Raw genomic sequence first — 21,106 nt, forward strand, 5'->3', positions numbered from 1 at the left:
AGTGACGGGCTGACACCCAGCCAGATGAAGTGATTCCATGGGATGCCCCCCAAATGAAGAGTCCCCAGGTTGAGGAGGTGGGCAGCTACGGGGCTGAAAGGGAAGCAGCCCACAGGTCAAACTCCTGGAAACCTGGAGCCTCCCAGGCCCACAATGGTGTCTTGAATCCAAACTCTGCCCTGGACTGGAATTCCGTCTCTGGATGGGCCCAGGAGGAGCTCACTCTAGTCTCCAAGGCTATTTTATCCCATCAGGATCTTGGAACCCAGGGTGTGTAAACAGGAGAAGGAGAGCAGGGAGAAGCGGTCAGGATAGAAAGGGCCCCCGGGGAGCAGCTAAGCCATGGTGCCACCGAGGCAGGACTAGAGGCATTGGGGATCAGTGGGTTCGGGTGTGAGGGCTGTGGCCCCACAGCACTACATTCCACAGATTTTCCACGCAAGGGTCTGGGGGACACATGCTTTATGGAGACAGGTGAGAGGGACCGCAAAATGGACAAAAACTGGGGTGCAGGATTGAGGGACACGACATAGAAAAACCTCCTTCCTCCACTGCCTCTTAGGCCTGGGAGAGGCTCAGCCCACCCTTGTTCATGCATGAGAGTCTTGGGAACCCCCAGAAATCTGCTACACCAAGCTTTCGCCATTTAGCTTCTTAAGTGGCCTTATGCTGACCCCTGGCGGCCATTTCTAGAATTACAGTGGCATAACCCAAAGGTCTTGGGCGCCGCAATTTGGGGCACTCTGGAGGGGGACTCTGGGGACAAAGTCAGGACGCCTCCCTACAGTGTCAGGGTGCCATGGGTCCTGCACCTTTGTGTTTGGAACCGGGGCTCTTATCTGCTTCTGTCCTGGCATTACAGGACTGAGAGGGGGCGCTGAGGGAATTCCTCCCTTCGGGTGTCTCCTAACCCGAGGGGGCTGTGGCCTGGTGAGCATCCTAAAGCTTAGGGCCTAAGCCACAGGATAGGTCTGGAACACCTTTCTGAAGCATCCGTTTTGTTCTAAGAGAGGAAACCACTACATTAGCATGAATATAAAATGAGATATATTACTGAGAGGCCCGGGGCAGAACGTTGAGACCCCCTTTCAGAGACAGCGTCCCTAGGATGAGCCCAGATGGGCTGAATTTCGTTCTTAACTCGCTTCCCAGCCCCACCCTGCTCCACCTGTAAAGCGGAGATTTCCAAATCTGGCCCGAGCCTGACACCATGTGGCCACTTGTGAGAATTGCATCCACAGCTTCAGAAAGCACCGCCAGTAAATCCATATTGCCATGACCACAGCCACAGGGCCGCTTAACAAACCTTGGGAATTGAGAGAAGAGGAGGAAGTAACCGACAACCTAGTCCTGAAAACACCAGATTGTGGCCCCAGAGCCCTACACCATCGAGGTACTGGAAGGCCAGGCTGCCTCTGCTGGGGAAGTGAGGCCGTCCTTCAAAGGCTATAGGGCCACAGCCCGAGGGGCTGGCAGGGCCAAGGGGACCACTGTGCCACTCACACATCAGTGCTTGGAGGATGGATGGGCAGGAGGGGCCTGGGGGCTAACCCAGTTCACAGCCGCGCTCTGCCAACGACCTTGGACAAACCAGTTCATGCCTCCCCTCTCCCTTCCAACCTCACGGCTGCAGTGGATGGGTCTGGGTAGCCACCTCTGGCACAAAATCAATGTTAATAAACGTTCAATTTTATCCTCCGCCTGACGTAAAGTGACATTTGCCCCTGCCTCCCCTACCCACGGGTGCCGAAACCTTTTTTGGTGGTCATGTGCTCAGCAACTCTTCGGCAGGCCTAGGCAGCTCGGGAGCTCGCTGCAAAGACTCCTCCACCTGCTCCAGCAAAACTTGCTGGCTGGTAGGGGTTGCAGTGAGCCGAGATCGCGCCATTGGACTCCAGCCTGGATGACAGAGCAAGACTCTCAAAAAACAAATAAACAAACAAAAAACAAAACAAAACTTGCTGCCTGGGAGGACTATGGGGTTTTCACAGCCTGTGGCCCATGAAGAGGAGGGAGGCTCCAGGAGCACAGATTTCAGCAGTGGGCCGGATCTGCATCCCTGGCAGTGGGGGCCCAGTATGGACCCATCCTCAAGGCCTCAGTGCCAGCAAGGCGGGAGACACCTCTTCCAGGAAGCCTCCACAGCCCCACTCCCTGCTAATTTCTGCCTTCTCTGTTCTGAGCTCTGATGGTGCAGCTGAGGTTTCTCCCTGCCCTGGGCTTCCTTGGATGCTGGGCTGGGGGTTGAAAGAGCTGCAAAGACCCCTTCCCTGTGATGGGCCTCAGGGCCACGGATTGTACCTGGGTGTTGCAGGCACCTCAGAGCCCCTCCTGCTTGTTTTTTTTGATTGTTTTGATTTTTTTGTTTTGTTTTTGTTTTTGTTTTTTTGAGACGGAGTTTCGCTCTCGTTGCCCAGGCTGGAGTGCAATGGTGCCATCTCGGCTCAGCGCAACCTCTGCTTCCCAGGTTCAAGCGATTCTCCTGCCTCAGCCTCCCGAATATCTGGGATTACAGGCATGTGCCACCACACCCAGCTAATTTTGTAGTTTTAGTAAAGATGGGGTTTCTCCCTGTTGGTCAGGCTGGTCTTGAACTCCTGACCTCAGGTGATCTGCCCGCCTCAGCCTCCTAAAGTGCTGGGATTATAGGCATGAGCCACCGCACCCAGCCTCTCCTGCTTGTTTTACTCTAAGATGTGCAGAGGCCTCTGTACCCCAGCCCCAGGCTCCTCCCTCGGGGAGCTGCTCCTCCCTCCAAGGTCCCTTCCACACGCCCTGTGCATGCCCGGTAGCCATGGGGACTGCCACTTCCCACGGAGGACATGTCAGCTTCCCCTTGCCTGTGGTGCCCAGACCTGAACCACACCCACGGGGCTGTCCCCGTGATTTGAAGGCCTGGGCACAGAAAGCAGCTCACGGGTGTACTGAAGCCAGAGGCACGGCTGCCCAAGGGCCTGCCTCTCACAGACAACACTGAGCTACACCATCCAGCAGCTGAGGCAGGCAGGGCCTCCTTTGGTTCCCTTCTGATGGATGAGGCAACCAAGGCCCAGAGATGCTAAGTGACTTTCCCAAGGCCACACAGCCACTGGCAGCAGAGCCAGGATGTCAGCCCCGCCTCTCAGCTCTCACCCTTCAGCCCCACACTGGCCCAGGTGGACACTCACTGGCCCTGAGGATGCTTAGGGCCCATGACTTCTTGGCACCCACAGATCACAACCTGTTGTAGACCTTGAGGCCACAGCTACCCCTTCTTTATTGTCGAGGCCAGCCCATGCCCAACCAGGGGGAAGGACCCAGGTGCTAGCTCTGTAAGGGTCCCTGGCAAGGGCAGCATGGGCAGTGCTGGGCTGGGTCTGCGGCCCTGGAAGCAGGAGCCCAGCGTGGACTCGTGCTCAAGGCTGCAGTGCTGGCAGAGGCCTGGGACACCTCCTCCAGGAAGCCTCCCAGCCTGCTGGCTCCTGCCTCCTCTGCTTTGAGCTCTGGTGGTACAGCTGGAGCTGGCATGGGGTGCCCCAGCCCTCCCTCTCTCCCTAAGTTCTCAGGCAACTCTTCCCCCTGCCTGGAGCCCAGCCGCCTGCTCCCTCCTTCCCCACAGCTGGGCCTAGGTTGGGAAGTGCTCACGGAGCATCTGTCCTGGGCCCGCCCCCCAGGTGGCAAGGGAGGAAGCCCACCTTCCACTCACCCCTGCCCCTGAAAGCTTTTCTTGCACCTTGAAGGTCAGGGCTCGGAGGGCCCCGTGGAAGCAGCCATCACTGGAGTTGGGGTTTGGGTGCCTCATTGCCTCCACCATGGGGTCCCCAGGATCTCCTCCCAGCCCCGTCCTCACCACCCACCGAGCCACCCATGTGTAACGGGCCCATGCCAGGAACCCCGCGCTCTAGAGAGGATCAGGGGATGCCCAAGGTCCCTCCGAAACTGGGCAGCAGCGGGCCTGGATGTGGGCAGGTGGTGGCCCTGTGGAGGCCGGGCTGGGGTGGGACCGAGCTTTGAAGTGAAGGTGGACTTTGAAGACAGAAGGGTGCGATTTGAGTCCCAGCGTGAGCAGCCGCAAGCTGGCAGGGCCGCGGGGGGCTCTGGCTCTGTTTTCCAAAAACACAGATGGGCTGGGAAGAGGGTCAGAGAGAGGCCTGGGCGGAATGTGGGGCCCGCGGCGCCCCCGAGGTTCTGATGACTCAGCAGCCTGGGCCACACAGGGCCACAGGGCCACAGGGAGCAGAGCCTCCCCGAAGCCCACAGGCCTGTGGACCCCCAGGGCTTGGCCTCCTCGAGGCCGGTCTCCATCCCTGGCAAGGGCTGGGCTGGCTCTGCCTAGGGGTCACAGCCACCTGGGTCTAGACATTCTCAGCCTCCCTGGGCGAGGAGAGCCTGGCAGGCACCACCTACCTTACCCTCGGCCTGAGGGACCCCGACTCTGACTTAGTCCTAGATCCATGGGCACCCTGAGATCCCTGCTATCAACCTGCCTTGGAGAGTGGGGACTGTGGGGTGACCTTTTGGTACAGCCCCAAGCCAGCTTCTAGGGGCAGCCTCGGGGACACTGGGAGGCTTGGAGGCTGCCTCAGCAGTCCCTGGGGTCAGGGAGAGGGTCTCCCAACAGCAGCAGATGGGCAGGAAGTGGGGAGTCCAAGCGAGGTGGGGTGGGGACTGGGGCCACCTGGGAGCAGAGGAGTGAGCTGAGGACGCGGAGGAGCGGGTGGGAGGCCGGCGGGGAGCTTGGCGCCAGCACAGCACGGCTGGGCCGCGAGAGGGACGATGGGGTGCCGCCTCCGGCCGGCCCCACTTTCGAAGGAATCTGCCTTGCTGTTCCTGCGGCCGAGGCCAGAAACAATAGTGGGAGGAAGGGCGGAGGGTGCGGAGGCGGCACCCCAGTGTGTCATCTCCGCGTTCCCAGACCCTGTCTACCCCTGCCCTCAAACATTCTTTCCAGAGTGGACCTCCCTCTCCTCACGGCGCTGGCGGAGGGGAGCGTGGGAACGCACTAACCCTCAGCCGCCTGGACCCCAGCTCCAGGCCTTCCGTGCCCCCAGGTCCCAGCCCCTGAAGCCCCCTCCTCACATGGAAACCAGGACTCGACCTTCTGGCTTGAGTGGCTGAGGGAGGGACCCTCCTGGCCACCGCTGGCCTCCAGCCTCAGTAGCCCCCAGGGGCCCTGGGGACCCTCAGCAAAGGCCACAGCCTGGTCCACCACAGGCCACGGTGGGCTCAGCCATGACGAGGGTGGGACGGAGTCCCCCTGGTCTTCTCACCCTGGCTCTCTGTGATTCTAGGGGCTCGCAGGTGGGGCTCAGAGTCCAGCCAGAGGCTTTCTTGGAATATTAGAGACCCAGAACATTTGTCCCGGCCGTCTGAGAAACCCAGGCTGGTGAGAGGCTGGCCTGAGGCTTGACTTAGGGGCCGAGACTGGACCTGAGCAGTCCGGGGGCCTCTGCAGCGCCCCCACCATCATCATCAGACAGCTCCTCTCATTCCTAAGCCCCATGCCCTTCAGAGTGCCCAGCAGGGCCCCCCACAGCCCCCATAGTCCCTGGGAGTGCCTGGCAGAGCCCCTCACAGCCCCCAAGAGTGTCTGGCAGGGCCCCCACAAGCCCCACAGCCCCCGGGAGTGCCCGGCAGGGGCAGGATGCAGCTGCTGGGTGGTGCCCTGGGTGGTGGCCCGAGCCTGGACCCGTGGCTGGTGGCTGGAGTGCATCAAAAGTGAGGCTCTGATGCCATCTGCTGGTCGCACCCATGAATGGCGGCTCCTGGCCACATTGCTAGGTGTGGAAAAGTGCCCATCCTGGAAACAGCTACCTCACAGCCTGGCTGGAGACAGACACTGGCCGACGTTCGGCCCAAGTTCTGCCCAGGGCTACCTTTCCCAGAAACTCAGGCTTAAACACTACCTGTCCTGGCCTCAGTCTCTTCCCTGGGCTGGACCCCTGCTGGGCACCAGGACCTGAAGGGCAGGGGGCTACCCTCAGCACCGCTGAGTCCACACTCATCCCCCCAGGGTCTGCTCAGGCCTGGAGAGTCCTGGAGACGGAGGACAGTAAATATTTGCTGCCGACACGGGAAGGCAAACACTGCCCCAACGGCCAGGCAAAGGTGCCAGTTATCCATGCCAGGAGCAGACGCAATCTAGGGGGCCAGCCTGGAGGCAGCCACACCGCAGTGTGTCCTGGGTGGGTGGGAGCACGTGCCATGTGCCTGGCTCCAGGCTTCAGTCTCTGCTTAAGGAATGTGGTATAAGAGTTTCCTCCCTGTGCAGCATGTGTGAAGGCAGGATGCCCAGACAGAAGGCTGTGTGCGGGATGGCATGCAGGCTGCCCTCGGTCCTCCAGGAATGGACAGAGGCTTCTAGAGGGGCCAGCAAGTTTGGGGAGCCTTGGGGAGCAGCTGCCTTGTGACTGCGGAGCAGTTAGATTGACCCAATGCCAGGGTGACCGCCGGGGCTGGAGGCAGCTGAGTGCCCCTGCCAGCCCGGTGGGCATGTGAAACCCAGGCTCCAAGGCCAGGCAGGTCTCTGGACACTGAACGGCTGTCTTTTAGCTTCCCAGAAGGGGTGGAGCATAGGCAGCGGCCCAGCAGGCATTGCAGAGCCAAGCTCTGTGGGCCTGGCTCACATGGGGTGACCTGGGGGCTCCGGGAGCATCCACACTCCCCGCCAGGGCATCTGGGGACCGGCACCCAAGGTGGTGCCTGACAGAAGACTGGGTCTGATGCTGCCTCTGCCACCTGGATCACCTTGGCCAACTGCTTCTCATTGGGCCTGGGGGGATGGAGGGGCGATACCTCGCCCTGGCTGTGGTCTCCTGTGTCCACCTTTTCCAGGACACAGTGTGTGGGGGGTGGGGTCAAGGCGCTGGCGAAGACAGGCTTGGGGGACAGAGTCCTGGGTCTCAACAAGGTGAAAGCTAGCCCCAGCTCTGGCCCAGGGCAGCTGAGGGCACCGCGAACCATGGCTGCATCTCTTTTGGGTGGGCGGCCTTGCCCTCTCCTGAGGCCTCAGGTCAGAGGTCCCCCAGGACAGAAGTCACAGAAAATTTGGCCCCTCAAAAGACACTCCTCAGCCCCCAGCACCAGCCAGTGCCAGCTGCCCTGCAAGTCCTGGAAGGCTGGGGCAGCTCCAGGAGTCCCTGGACACCAAAGGGCTCCTCCTGCTGCCCTCCACTCCAACACATGGTCCCCCACAGAGCACTGACCCTCCCCTCCCAGAACGGGCCTCTGCCCATCACTCCCTGCGGCCTTGTTGGCCATCAGGGTCAGCCAGGGCAACAGCTTGGCCGATGGCTGACTGGTGGGCAGCCTCCCAGCCGGCCCACCGGGCCCCGCTTTGGCCCAGCCCCGCGCGAGCTCACATACCTCAGCTCCAGCAGGGCGCCCCTGTCTCTACCCGTGCGAGTGGGGCCGGCTGGGTGTTCCCATGGACGGCTGCTGCAGATCCCAGCCACCGCCTCCCTCCTCTTCCGGGGCCAGTGTCCGGCCGTCCACCCGCCTGCCCAGCCTTGGCCCCCACTCTGGAGGCGGGGCTAGCTGGGGGCTGTGACATCTTTGGGTGGAAGGGGGCTGATGTGGTCATGGGGAAGGGGTGAGCTCAGAGCTTCAGGAACAGGGCTGCCCCAATGGCCAGGTCCCCAGCTGGAGGGGTGAGCTCCTGGCCTCGAGGCCCAAGCTGGCAGTGGTCTGCAGCCACAGCCCATGCCAGCCCCAGGCCCAGCCATCCCCAGCCCAGCCCTGGGTGGTGCTCTCAGGAAAGGTGCAGATTGGTTTGGCCTGGGTGGCAGGCAGACTGGCCCAGCCACAGGGTAGCTAGGGTCACCCGCTGACCTCCCAGGCCACAGTAGGCCCAGGCAGCCCCTAGGTTCTCGTCTGCCCACTAGGCTGGGTGCCCAGCGGAGCCACCCTGTCCTCAGGGTGCGGAAGAAGAGGCTCTGTGTCAGGACCCCCAAGGACCTGGAGCCACAACGACCTTGTCACCAGGGCCCGTGGGCCCTTCTGGGTGAGCAGCAGGTCTGTAGCCAAGGAAGCCAGCCAAGCAGCCCTGCTTACTGGGAGGCAGTGGGCTAAGGGGCTGCAGGGGGACCCTGGCCCTGGTCTCTGCCCTTGTGGCCCTGGCGGTTCCCTGCTTCTCCTGGGCTGCAATCCTCAGGGCCTTATGGCCAGGGTGCCCAAGGCATGGGTTCTGAGGCCCTGCCCGGTGCTGCCACGGTCCCTGCACCTGCCCCAGCTCATGGTGCCATCTGACCTCTCCTGCTTCCTCCAAGGCACCAGTGGGTCCCTCAGGTGTCTGGCTGGACCTGGGCTGGCATAAGCTGTGGCTGCAGACGGCTGCCAGCTTGGGCCGCGAGGCCAGGGTGTGTGACTGTCCCGGGGCTGCCCAGAGCTGGGGATAGCGGGTGGCTCTCGGCAGCCTCTCCCCACCTTCCCAGCCCCCCGCCCTGCAGGACCCCCTCCCTCAGCCCAGCCTCCTCCCTCCACAGGGACTCCATCAGAAATAACTCTAAAAATAGAACCTGGGAGGGCTAGGTGGGGGGAAAATTGCTGGAATGTTCTCATTCCCTTTCCTGAACAAGGTCTCTGGGGACTCCAAGAGTCCAGAGCTACTGAACAAGAAGTCATTTCTCAGTGGCTGCACCACCCCTGGCCCCTCAGAGACCCCCGCAGCTCCCATACTGGACCCTGAGCCACAGGGTGGGGGTAGCAGGCAGCCGACAGGCATGGCCGCTTTGGGGAGAGCCACTGCATGCTGGGCCTGGCCGGCATTGGCACCTGTGGGCACCCAGAGAGCGTGGAGAGAGCTGGGAGGGGCTCACAACAGTGCCGGGAAGTGGGGCTTGGCCCAGGGCCCCCAAGACACACAGACGGCACAGCAGGGCTGGTTCAAGGGCTTTATTCCATCTAGTTGCAGTAGTTCTCCAGCTGGTAGAGGGAGCAGATGCTGGTACAGCATTGTTCCACGATACCACGCTTCTGCAGGGAACCCTCCAGGGCCAAGGGCTGCAGGCTGCCTGCACCAGGGCCCCCGCCCAGCTCCACCTGCCCCACTGCCAGGGCGTGCCGCGCAGAGCAGGTTCCGGAACAGCGGCGAGGCAGAGGGACACAGGAGGACACAGTCAGGGAGAGACAGTGCCCGCCTGCCCACCAGCCCTAGGTCGCACTCCCACCCATCTCCAGCCAGGCTGGACCCAGGTTAGAGGGAGGGTCACCCACACTGGGTGTGGACCTACAGGCCCCAACGCCCACATGTCCTACCTCCTTCCCCCGCCCCGGGGCGGTGTCACAGCGGGAGCCTGAACAGGTGGCCCCAGTACTTCTCCCCAGGGCCTGTCCCCAGCATCTTCCCCATCTCCTGACTATGGAGCTGCCGTGAGGCCTGGCGACAGGGGTCTGGCCCACTCAGGGAGGCAGCCACGCCCTCCTCAGGGCGTGATGGGGTGTTCGCCCAGAGGCAGGCAGCGTGGGGCACCCTGTGACCCCAGGTCACCCAGGACTTTACTTAACAAAACACTTGAATCTGCGGTCATCAAATGAGGGTGGAGAAATGGGCTGTGGGGCATTTGTTTGAGGGGCGAGTGGAGGGAGGAGCGTGCCCACCCTCTGATGTATCTCGGGGCTGCCGAAGCCAACACCGTCCTCAGGCTGAGATTCTGACTGGGCCACATGGAGCTGGTCACTTTTAGGATGTGACCAAGAGAACTTCATTTCTTTTTTAAAAAGTGCACCTGACCCCCTGCTGGGTGGCAGCCTCCTGCCCCCTTCTGCCCATGCTGGGTGGGAGCGCCAGGAGCAGGGGGTGGCTGGGGGCGGCTAGGGGCAGCAACGGGCGGTTGGCTCACCCTGCAGGTCCTCTGCCTCCCGGCGGGTCTTGGGTGTGTAGAAGAAGCCTCGTTCCCCGCACACTAGGTAGAGAGCTTCCACCAGGTGGGAGCCGCACAGGTGTTGGTTCACAAAGGCCGAGGCTGGGTCAGGTCCCCAGAGGGCCAGCAGCGCCAGCAGGGGCAGGAGGCGCATCCACAGGGCCATGGCAGAAGGACAGTGATCTGGGAGACAGGCAGGGCTGAGGCCGGCTGAAGGCCAGGTGCCCTGCCTTGGGGCCCCTGGGCTCACCCCCACATGCTTCAAGAGCCCAGCCACGTCCTCCCTGCTGCAGAGCTGGGGCCTGGGGTCCAGCCACCCTGGAACCCTGAGCCCACCTGACGCAAAGGCCCTTGGAACAGACCTGCTTGATGGCCTCTTCTGATGCAGCCTGTCCTGGAGGGCTGAGGGCTGCTGGGCCCCCGCTGGCTTTATAGTCTCAGAGCCCATCTCCCCTACCTGTCAACCCCTGCCGCCTGGCCCATTAGGGCCTGGGGTGGGGGGGTCGGCAGATGGCTGGGGGCTGAGGCTGCAATTTCCGGACCATTTCCCTGGTGCTGGGTCTGTGGGAAGATCTCCTTGGTCGTCAGCACCTCTTCCTTAGGGCCAGCGGGTCATTAGAGTCTTAACCAGGGGCCCGGTGGCCAGACCTGTCCCTGCTCACAGCTGGGGGCAAATGTCTCCAGGAGAGCAAAGCCGTCACCTGGGCCACTTTCCACATTAGACCAGGACAGCTGGAGGCTGCAGGGCGGGGCTCTTTGCACCGCTGTCCCCAGACCCCTGTCCCCAGGACCCTGTCCCCAGGACCCCTGTCCCCAGACCCCTGTCCCCAGGACCCCTGTCCCCAGGACCCCTGTCCCCAGACCCCTGTCCCCAGGACCCCTGTCCCCAGACCCCTGTCCCCAGGACCCCTGTCCCCAGACCCGTCCCCAGGACCCCTGTTCCCAGGACCCCTGTCCCCAGGACCCCTGTCCCCAGACCCCTGTCCCCAGGACCCCTGTCCCCAGGACCCTGTCCCCAGACCCCTGTCCCCAGGACCCCTGTCCCCAGGACCCCTGTCCCCAGTCCCTGATGGCCCAAGATGCCGCCATAGATGGGCCAAGGTGGTGGGGGTGGTACAGTGGGAGTGAGGGAGGGGTCCCCTCCCTGCTGGCTGCCCAGTTCCCACCCCGCCGTAGGACAGCAGCCCCAGCTGTGGCCCTCAGCTCCCGAGGGTGGCAGAAGGAGGGCATGACCCGTGGACCCAGGGACAAGCAGCAAGTCCTCAGCAGGCCACTCGGACCTCATCTTCCGTGTGATCTGGGGGTGGCGGCAGGACTCTGGGGGTGGGCAGGTGTGGGAAGCTGTGCACTGGCCCAGCTCCGTCCGGGCCCCCCAGGCACCCTCTCAGCCCCCACTCCTCTTCTGGGAGCCCATCTCCCCTCTCCTGGCCAGGTCCCATGACACCATCACCCCCATAGTGTCATCTGGGCTGAGCCCCTGGGGTACACCCCTCCGGCCCTCCCAGCTCCCCAGAACAGGCACCTGGAGGTCCAGCCTGACCCATGGTGAGGGGGCATGGGCTCCGAGCCCTGCTGCCCGCAGCCCCTACCTGCCTCTTAGCACCAGGGGCAGGATCAGGAGGTCCCAGAAGCAGGAGGGTTGGAGCATCCTGCTCCAACAATGGGGGCAGGCAGGTTGGAGTATCCTGTGCCCTGGCCCCTCACATCCCTATGTCCCACCCTGGCCTCAGCCTCAGAACCTCTCGGGGCCACTCTGCACACACCCAGCCTTAGGCTCTCCTGCCCCGAGCGGGTTTGGTAGTGGGCACCAGCTATCTGCAGGGCCCCTCCCTTCCGCCCTTTCCACCCTGAGCCATGCCACAGCAGGACATGCGGTGGCTGCCCCAGGACACCACAGTGCTCTGAGGCCCGGCAGCTGGAGAAGACATGGGTGCCTCCTTAAGAGGAGTGTGTAGGGAGGGAGGCTGGATGGGGGGAGCCCAGGTAGGAGGGCAGAGCCAGGGGCTGGCAGGGCCGGGGGGAGGCAAGGCAGGCACTTCCCCAGGGCTTCCTTGGGGCTCACAGCCCTTCAGAGACACCCCCAGTTGCAACCTCAGGGGCTGGGCACTGACAAGGTGTGTGAGGAACAGACTGCCAGGCTGGGAAGGACCGCCATGCCCAGGAGGGCCTTTGTGGATGAGTAGGAGTTTGCCAGGGTTGTCGGCCGGGGAGCTGAGATCCAGGATCCCAGCAGGGTGTAGTGGGGTGGCTGGAGGGAGGCAGAGGCCTTGAAGGCCAGCTGGTGTCCCAGCACCCCTTGCAGGACGCCCTGGGGCTGCTCTCTCCAAGGTAGGAAGGGGGCACCCTGGCCGGTCAAGCCTGGAGGGTGTTGGGTGCTCTCTCTGGAGGATGTCCAGGCCCCTCGAGTAAGCCAGGGGCATCTTACAGAGTGAAATCCAGCCCCCAGCCTGCCTCACTGGGGAGATAGGCCCAGACCATCTGCCTGGGCACCAGCTCAGCCAGACCCTCCCCATCAGCACACATGCTGGGGGCCACACTGAGGTTCCCCTTGGTTCACAGGGCCTGCTCCGGGTGGGTGAGGGCATCGGGGCAGCTGTTCCTCCATCCCTGTTTCTCTCAAGGGCTGGGAGCCCTGTCAGCAGGGAGGGTTAGGCCTGCAGGCCCACCTCTGAGGCCACCCCCAGCCAGCACAGTTTGTGACCCCTGCTCCCTGCCAGGCCTGAGAGAGGCCCTCCCACGGTCACTCGGCTCCCCACCTTGGGAGGGCACCCCACGGAGATGGGGCAGCTCAGCCAGGGTGCCCGAGCCTCTGGAGCTGCTTGGGGCTCAGAGCTGGGCGGGGCCTCAGGGTGAGCGGGGAAACCAGGCCCGGAGGGGCCAGCTGCCTGGCCAGGGCGGCCAGCCACCTCCCAGAGGAGGAAGGAGGCCAGGGCGAAAGCTCTGAGTGAGGCTGGGGTGGGGATGTGGGGGCCTGAGGATCCCAAGGTCTGTCTCTGTGGCACAGACGTGGGGCCAGGCAGGTGTAGAGACCACACTTTCTTTTATTGTGACGGTGACTGGGGCAGCAGACAGTGTCAGGGAAGGGGAGAGGGCAGTGCAGCAGCCCCCAGGACCCTGGGAGCCAAGACAGGACCTCACCACAGGCAGCACAACCTCACCACGGGCACACACAGCTGTTGCGCTGAGAAGCAGGTGCAGGGGCAGCGGGAGCCTGGCAGCAGGGAGGTGGGGGCACCCGGGACCCAGCCCCTCACCAGGGCCTGAGCTCCGGGACAGTGCAGGACCAGGGGAGGTTGGGAAGGGCCCTCAGGGACGCCGTGCACCTAGCCAATGGCACTCAGCGCATGGGCAAGGGTGTCCAGCTCATCCTGGACACCCTCCAGGGAGCGCCGCACGGCCTGGGGGCTGTCCAGCACGTCGATGGCCAGCGTGTACGGGTCGAACTTCACGGAGAAGGGGCGCTGGATGCGTGAGGCATAGCTCCTGGGGAGGAGAGCGGCAGAGCCCTCATCAACTGGCAGGCAGAGTCTGCAGCCTCCAGGAGAGGGGAGGCCAGGGGCCGCGTTTCCACCTTCACAGTGGCTCAGAGCTCCCAGGGCTTTTCTGAGCCACCTGGTCACAGGCGAGACACTGAGGCCTCTTCCAGGGCTGGGTGAGGGGGTTCATGGGGGAGATAGGCTAGGCGCCTTTTCCACTAGAGACTGCTGGGCACCCCATCCCTCCCTGCACCTCCACTGGGCCTCCTCCAGGAAGCTTTCCTTGACCATATCCCTAAGCCTGTGGGTGGAATTCAGCACCCCGGTCCGCTGGACACATAGCCCCTGGCCTCAGTTTCCCCAGTGCACAAGAGGCTGGAGGGAAAATGATGAGACCTTTTATGGGGATGAGGCTAGAGGGCTTTGCTCCCCTCTCCTGACACTCTGGTCACTGAGCCAAAGGCCCCCAGCCCGGGGGACCCCACTCCCGCCCTGCCCCCCACCTTGACTCTGTCTATCCCCCTGACTTCTCCCCATCCCAGGGCAGGGGGCCGGGACAGGTTCCACAGGACATCCTCACAAAGCTCAGGCTCTGTCAGCACCTCCAAGACTGGCCTTGACCCGGCCACCCAGCAGCCCCCAGTCCTGTAGGTCCGCCCCTCCCCAGATGCTGGGGTCCTTCTCACGGATGGTGCCCCTGCTGTGTAGGGGCTGCTGCAACCAGGGGTCGGTTTTCTCATCTGTGACCTGGGCTCACAGGTCCAGCCCTGCTCAAGGCCAGAAGGAAGGCCTGGCTGGCCCAGTTTGGGGGCACCATGGGGGGCTTGCCCTAGCAGCCTAGCCCACCTGAGCTTGTCCTTGGCGTCACTGAAGCTCTCAGACACGAAGTAGACTGACTGGTACGTCTGGTCTTGGTAGGGCTGCACGGCTGCAGCTTCAGGGTCGAAGGCCCGAATCTCGGGCTCCTCAGACAGGCAGTGCTGGCAGGAGGCCAATGGCATCACTGACTCCACTGCACCCAGGTCCCCGAGGGAACTGGGGCACCGTGGCCTGACGCTGGGTGGGTTCCTTGGGCAGAGTCACCCCCATCTCCCCCGCCGGGCCTTCGGAGGCCTGGGATAGTGTGGGGTGAGGACTGGGCAGAGACAAGCCTTCTCCCAAACAGAGCCTGAGTCCTGGAGGCCCAGGCCTCAGTTTCCTCCCACTGGGAGCCTGTCCCCTCCCTGCACTGTCCCCCAGCCCTGCCCCTCTGCTGGGGGCTGCAGCAAGGAGACACTCTCACCAGGAGCTCCCCGTAGGAGGACAGCAGCCCGGCACCATAGGCCTTCACCTCCCCATTCTGCTTACACAGCCCGAACTCCACCGTGAACCAGTACAGCTGCGGGGAAGCCGGGCAGCATCAGCCCAGAGACAGCTGCCGCCCACCGGGCAGCCCCTGGTCACCCGTGACCAGGACACCACCCCCAGGGAGGCCAGGCCAGGATGCAGGCAGGCCAGGGTGAGGGTCACAATTCATGGGTGGAAGGAGAGGCCTCAGCCTGGACGGCAAGAGGGTGAGGCCTGGATTCAGACCCCCAAACCCACACCCCGGGCCCTGCAGGGAGGGGTCAACCCACCGTGGACAGCTTCTCAATTTCCTCATCCGAGGCCCCCAGGGATGCCAGGCCAATGTCCTGTGGAGTGGGGAGGATGAAGGATGGGGATAGGCAGCCCTGGGTCATGCTCGAGGTGGGGGCACCGGGGGTGTCAGCAGCCCCTCCAGGGGTCTCTGGGACACTTCCCGGGTGGCAGAGACCTTCCCTGGCCACCCAGGATCCGCACCTCCACCGGGCCTCCTCCTCCAGGCAGCCCTCCTTGACCATATTCCTAAGCCCGTGGGCGCCGTTCCCAGGTAGCCGGCAGGTGGCAGCACAGGCCGTGGGAGGCTCCGCTCCAGCCCCGCCCTATGCCGCGCGACCCTCGGGGCGCTGAGCCTCCTTGGCGGGGCCCGGGAGCAGGCAGCACACTTCACCCACCCGCACATCGACCCCCCCGCCCCCGGCGCCAAGCCAGCCCCTGGGTGACCCCGGCTCCCTCCGAGGCCGCGGCGTACCTGCGAGAACTGCGCGAAGGTGCGGTCAGCCAGCATGGGCACGTGCCCCAGCAGCTCGTGGCAGCAGTCCCTGCGCGTAGGAGGGAGAAGGGGGCTGAGGGGCCGCCCGTCGCACCCCCCACCCTCGGGCTGGCGGCCAGGGCGCGCACTCACGGCTCAGGGGAGTGCATGGGCGAGGACGCGTGGCGGATATACTGGGTGCACTGGAACACGCGGAAGGCCAGGCTGGCCAGGAAGTCCCGGGCGGACAGCAGGCCGGCCACAGGCCGCAGCTGGAAGCCCGTGCGCTCTGCAAGGGGCCACGCGGGTCACTGCCGAGCCGGGACGGGCTGGAGCCGCGCTGGGGTGGGGCGCTTGGCTGACCATCCCCGGCCCCCCGGCTCTGCGCCCCTCCCGTCTGGGCACACCCTTCAGGAAGCGGGAGACGTCCTCCAGCTGGGGGATATTGTCTTCCCGGTAGCCGCTGAAGCGCTCCAGCAAAGCAAAGGCCTCCAGGTGCTCCCCGCAGGCGTGCGTGGCGTAGAGGCCCTTCAGCGTGGTGTAGACCTCCTTCCTACAGGCAGCCAGGCTCAGGGCCCTCCAATGCCCCACCCCAGTGCCCGAAACCCCCCTCCTGAACTGTGGGTGCCTCTGCCTGCCTGAGCCCCTACCAACGCAGGCCTCTTGGGGACCCCTGAAGACCCAGGCCCCTGGGAGGGGCTTTTGCTGGTGGCTTTAGGGAATCCCAGGGGATAGGGGGCCGTGAGGGGCGGTCCCTCAGCACACTGGGGATGGCCAGACAGGATGGGTAGCCTCTTCCTCCCAACCCAACATTCTGAGCCCTGCAAGTCCCTCTTCTTCCCAGCCTTAGTCTCTCCTGTTGTGCCAAGGTCCCTGGAGGCGGCCCTCACAGGCCAGGATTCCAGGAGGCATCCCCCGGGCTCCTCCCCAGCCCCTAGCTGCACGGAGGTCTCACCAGGTGGCAATCTCCTCGGCGGTGTACTCCACACGGGGAATCGGGTCGCCACTGGGGAGGGGGCCAGTGGTCAGCAGGTCCCCTCGGGGAGTGAGAAGGGCAGGAGGGAGGGAGGGAGCCTCACTGGGCACAGGTCCACACCCGCCTAGTGCAGCGAGGCCTTTGGGTTGGAGGATGGACAGGAGGGTGCACCCCGGCTGACTGTGCCGTGAGCCAGCTGTGTGGCCTCGGCGGGTTGCTCTAGCCCCCCTGGGCCTCAGTTTCCCCACTGGGATTTGGGGACATGGAAAGCCCTGGAGCAGAGCTGCCTGGCAGGAGGCACTGATGCTGGTGACAAGATGGGTCCTCCCCTTTGTCCTTCCCTCCCACCCCCCAGGTCCAGCGTCAGCCTGCAGGACGGAGTCTGGGTCCCGAGCGCAGGGGCCCCTCACTGCCTGTACTGGAAGGCGATCTCAGCAATCAGCTTCCTGCGCTGGCGGTACACCTGGTCCGAGAAGCCCTGAGGGCAGAGGGGATACACGGGTCAGGAGGCTGTGCTGGGGTGGGGGCACAGGCCACAGAGGCTCCTGAAGCCGACAGACTCCTGTCCAGGGTTGGGCTAAGGGTAGGGGATGTGATCAGGGGCAGGAGGCCTGAGTGAGGGGCGCACCACTCACCGGGTGGTCCAAGTCCAGGTCAGGGTCGAACTTGGTGACCAGGTGATGACACTTGTCCAGCTCTGACACTTTTCTTGGGAACCAGGGGACTTTATGGGTGATGGAGGAAGAGATCTTGGTGAGCTCGGAGCCGTGGGGCTGTGTCACCCACCTTGAAGCAGCCTCCCCTACAAGACTTCCGGGGGGCAGAAGCAGCCGGGGCTGTGAGAGCTGCGGGGGGATCCTGGAGTGGCCCCAGGCCCGGACACGGATGTGTAGCAAAACGGGGGGCGGAGTGGAGCCCGCAGAGAGGGAACCAGGCCACCACCACGTGGTCACTGTAGGGTCCCCCTGCAGGAGCCCCTGCACCCCAGCCTCTCGAGGTCATTTGGTGGCCCTCAAGGACAGAAAACCGCCTCACCCTTGGGCCCCGCGGGGCTGCGCACGTCCTCTGACACCTGGCGCACACCACTGAGCAGGGCGGCCAGGTCCCCTAGGCGCACCTCGAGGCGCACGAAGTACTCCAGGTGGGGGCCCCCAGCTCGCGGCCTCTGGGCGGGCCGGGTCTCTAGATGGTGGATTTTGGCTTCAAACGTCTTAGGGAGCAAAAGCAGGAAGAGAGAGAGAAGGAGAAAGAGACAGAGATGGAGAGAGAGGGTGGGGTGGGCGGGGAGGAGGCACATCTGGCTGGCTGGCCAGGCCCTGCCCTTGACTTTTGTGCTAGCGGCACACAGATCCCGTTCTTCCAGGCTCAGGTCAGCTGTCGGCCACCAGGCCAGGGTTTGCCACTGGCAAGTTGGATTTTGTGTTACGTGCCTAACCAGGAGTTGTCACAGCTTGAGGCTTAACCTGGTTCTGGGCGGCTCGGTGTGTGTGTCCCAAGGCCATGCCACACAGTCCGGCTCCTCAGCCACTGGTCAGAAGGTGCCCCCAACCCTGGTGGCCTCATCCAGGTTTGTAGGATGGGCCCTGAGTCTCACTGGCCCCTGAGCGTCCAGGACACTGGCCGGAAGGGTCCGCTCCACCCCCACCTCCTGTTGCCTAGCAACAAGGGCGGTGGGTCGCAGTGACCCTCCGGCCACAAAACTGGCTCTGGGAGCTGGGGGGCGGGGAGTCTGGCTTTAATGTCATTTGGGAGCTTCTTCCGGGAGCCGGGTCACCTGCCTCCCGGGGCACAGTGGGGCCGGAGTGACTAATGCAATCAGTGGTCACCTCAGCCGCTGTGCTGGGTGGGTGGGAGAGGGCACACTGCCCTGCCCCTGCCTCTCGTGCTGCCCTGCTGGGAGCCCCCCACGTGGGAAATGGTGGGTGAGGGGGATCCAGGGGATGGGCAAGGCAAGAGGCACAGTGGGGCTTGGTAGCCTCAGCCCTAGGGGTGGGCTCAGGATCCCTCAAAAACACAGGGGTGTGGCTAGATGCCATGGAGGCTGAGCTGAGGCCTGAGACTCCCCTGCTGCATCCTGTGCCGGCCTCGGGGGACTGGGCAGCTGCACCTCTGCTATAGAGGAGTCAGGAACTCAGCCCACACAGCCCCACCCACAGGTGAACTTGCCCCAGGGACACGAAGGCCACCAGCTCACCTCAAACACCTTCACAGCTCGGGACAGCGCGGAGGGCTTGGTGGCCCTCGGGGAGAAGAGCAGGTTTAGCACGGCCTTCCCCTCCTTCTCCTCAAAGGCCACGGCCTCCAGGGGGTCCCCGGGCTCCGAGGGGACTGCAGCGGCCGCTGCTGCCACCGCCGCCTCCCGCTCCTTGCGGGCGTCCTCGATGAGGCTCTGCCTGCGCCCAATGAACCGCGGGGACTGTGGGGACAAGGGGCACCCATGCCTCCTCCACCTGCTGAGACCCGGGGACCCCCACCCAGAGCTGGTCCCACAGTCGGGCAGCGCTGATGGCACACAGAGGCCGGGGATGAGAGCACGTTTTTGAGCGCCTACTGTGTGCCTGCTGGGGCAGATGCTAGCCGAGGTGCCTGCGGGCATTGCACGCCCTTCCCGATGGGGGCAGCCCAGTCAGAAGCAGTGGCGGTGGGGGAGGAGTGGGGGCTGGGAAGGTGCTCGCCTGCTCCCCACTCTGTGGCGAGCAGACAGACAGAGACGCTGTGTCACTCATCCCCAGGCCAGGCGCTAACTGGATTAGTGGTGGGAAGAGGGCGATGTCTTGATGGGCAGTGGCATCGGCTGCCGGGGAGGGAACGGCAGCTCAGGAAGGAGCTGCCCCCACAGGGCCCCAGTGAACAACCCCCTACCCTCCTGGCTGCCGCACAGGGGACCCTTTCTCACACTCCCATCAGGATGCCTGTCCTCGGGCCCTGCCCCTCTGTGCCACCCCGCAGGCGCCCGCTCCTGGCTGCCTTGTCATCCCTCCACCCTTTGTCATAGCTCTGGGTGCAGGTGTCTCTCCCTGGGCTCAGCGCCTCTGACCCCTCGATCCCAGAGCCGCGCCAGGCCTGAACAGAGGGGGGCTTGGCAGACACCTGGGGCTCATCCCTTGGAGCTGAACTCCCAAGAAGGCTCTGGGCCCCGTGTAAGAGAAGAATCAGCTTCATCCTGAGCTTCCAGGGTTGTGGAGCATGAAGGGGAGCAGCAGAAGCCCCTCCCAGAGTCCCCTCTTACCCTTGGGCTGGGGGTGTAGGATGCAGCTGGGGCTGCAGTTCCAGGCCACGGAGAGCCTGTGAGGCTGGGCCCCGGGGCCCCCTGGGGAGGGGATGCCTGATGGGGAGCCTGGTGGGGGAGGGTAGGGGAGGGCGGGGGAGGACGGGGGAGGGTGCTCTGTGTCCCTGAGAAGGTACCTGGAAATGACACTGCTACAACTCACACCACGTTTCAATCAAGGTCCATAAATAAAAACCCATTTTAAATGTGCCAGGGAGCCCAAGGTTCTGAGTGCCCAAGGAGGCACCGAAGACCCCTCCTGTGGGCTGAAAAGCTCCCGATTATCCAGCCTGGCCCACACAGTCCCCTGTACACAGGGCTTCCGAGTGCAGGTCACAGGGAACACAGACTCCATGGTGAATGAATGAATGAATGAATGAATGAGGGAAATAAGGGAGGAACAGGCCAATGGGAATCACCCCAGAGCCCAGATACCCTTTGAATCTTGCCCAGGACCCCCCACCATGAGCTGCTGCTAGAGCCTGGGAAGGGCCTTGGGGCTGCCTCCCCAAGCAGGCAGGCTGGTTGGGGTGCTGACTAGGGCAGCTGGGGCAGAGGGAGGCAGGGGCAGGTGGGAGTAGGGTGGGGGCTGTGTGCAGCAGCCGGGGACCTCTGGCCATCTTGGATTTTTTGGATGGATTTGTTTCCACATTCTGATCGTTAAGATTCAAGATGAAACAAGACACAGGGACCCACACGACCCCCGAGAGAGGTCGGCCTAAGAGGGGCACACACAGGGACAGGCATCACCTCACCCTCCCCCAACAGGGACTCAAACACCAGGCACAGGGGATGCCGCTGTGCCCAGGCCTCCATATCCACGCCGCGTCCCAGGGGTTTGCATGGACCCTGAGCCTGGGGCTGCCAGCCAGGCTGGGGAGTGGCAGAGGCAGCTGGCACCAGCCCTGGGCTCCGGTCCACTACGGCCGCCGGGCACCTACCTGCCCTCTTACCATGATGGCCTCTGCCTGCTTGGCATCCAGCTCAGACACGGCCCTGCGGAAGCCCTTGGCCTGTGGCGTGGTGGCGTCGGGGGTGGGCATGGCTCAGTGTGGAGGTCCGGGCTCCGTCTCCACAGCCCTGGCCCAGCAGCCTCTTATAAGCTGAGCTGACGTCAAAGCCCCCTCTGGGTCCCCCACCTTCCCCTCCTTACATCCCCCACCCCTGCCTGCTGTGCCTGATGGAGGCGGGGGTGGGTGAGGAGGGAGGGAGGGAGGCGCAGGAGAAAGGGCTCGTCCGTAGAATCTAATTGCCTTCACTCCCCAGCCCTGTCTGAATCATCCTCAGCCCGCGGGCTTGCGGGGACCAGGGGCTCGTGCTCTGCGGGGGGCTGAGACAGCCAGGGTCCCCTTGGCCCCATAGCCCTCAAGGGAGCACACAGGGAGGGGCTTTCTGGCAGCCCAGGGGCACACTTTTAATGAACACCAGACCCTCGTGGCAGACCGACCCAGAAAG

At 63.9% G+C, this 21,106-nt stretch overlaps 2 protein-coding genes across 4 annotated transcripts; both read right to left on the reverse strand.

Annotated features, from left to right (window-relative positions):
* Positions 1 to 8,856: 8,856 nt before the first annotated feature.
* On the reverse strand, positions 8,857 to 10,629 carry INS (insulin). 2 transcript variants are annotated; one of them, NM_001008996.2, is given in 3 exon segments: positions 8,857 to 9,026; positions 9,819 to 10,022; positions 10,202 to 10,243. In NM_001008996.2, coding segments are annotated over 2 exon segments (333 nt in total). In that variant the 5' UTR covers positions 10,006 to 10,022; positions 10,202 to 10,243; the 3' UTR covers positions 8,857 to 8,880.
* Positions 10,630 to 12,862: 2,233 nt separating this feature from the next.
* TH (tyrosine hydroxylase) lies at positions 12,863 to 20,770 on the reverse strand. 2 transcript variants are annotated; one of them, XM_016920185.4, is made up of 13 exons: positions 20,605 to 20,770; positions 18,578 to 18,799; positions 17,419 to 17,593; positions 17,019 to 17,107; positions 16,794 to 16,861; positions 16,363 to 16,413; positions 15,815 to 15,960; positions 15,561 to 15,696; positions 15,408 to 15,477; positions 14,932 to 14,988; positions 14,598 to 14,693; positions 14,162 to 14,295; positions 12,863 to 13,322 (listed from the first exon to the last, which is right to left on the reverse strand). In XM_016920185.4, the coding sequence occupies exons 1-13, from the start codon at positions 20,692 to 20,694 to the stop codon at positions 13,163 to 13,165; spliced, it is 1,494 nt and encodes a 497-aa protein (XP_016775674.1). In that variant the 5' UTR covers positions 20,695 to 20,770; the 3' UTR covers positions 12,863 to 13,162. The 2 variants fall into 2 exon arrangements, with proteins under 2 accessions (XP_016775674.1, XP_016775673.1); XM_016920184.4 differs by having other exon boundaries at positions 20,593 to 20,770.
* Positions 20,771 to 21,106: the final 336 nt, after the last annotated feature.

This window comes from Pan troglodytes, chromosome 9, assembly GCF_028858775.2.
Source record: "Pan troglodytes isolate AG18354 chromosome 9, NHGRI_mPanTro3-v2.0_pri, whole genome shotgun sequence".
Classification (NCBI taxonomy): Eukaryota; Metazoa; Chordata; class Mammalia; order Primates; family Hominidae; genus Pan; species Pan troglodytes.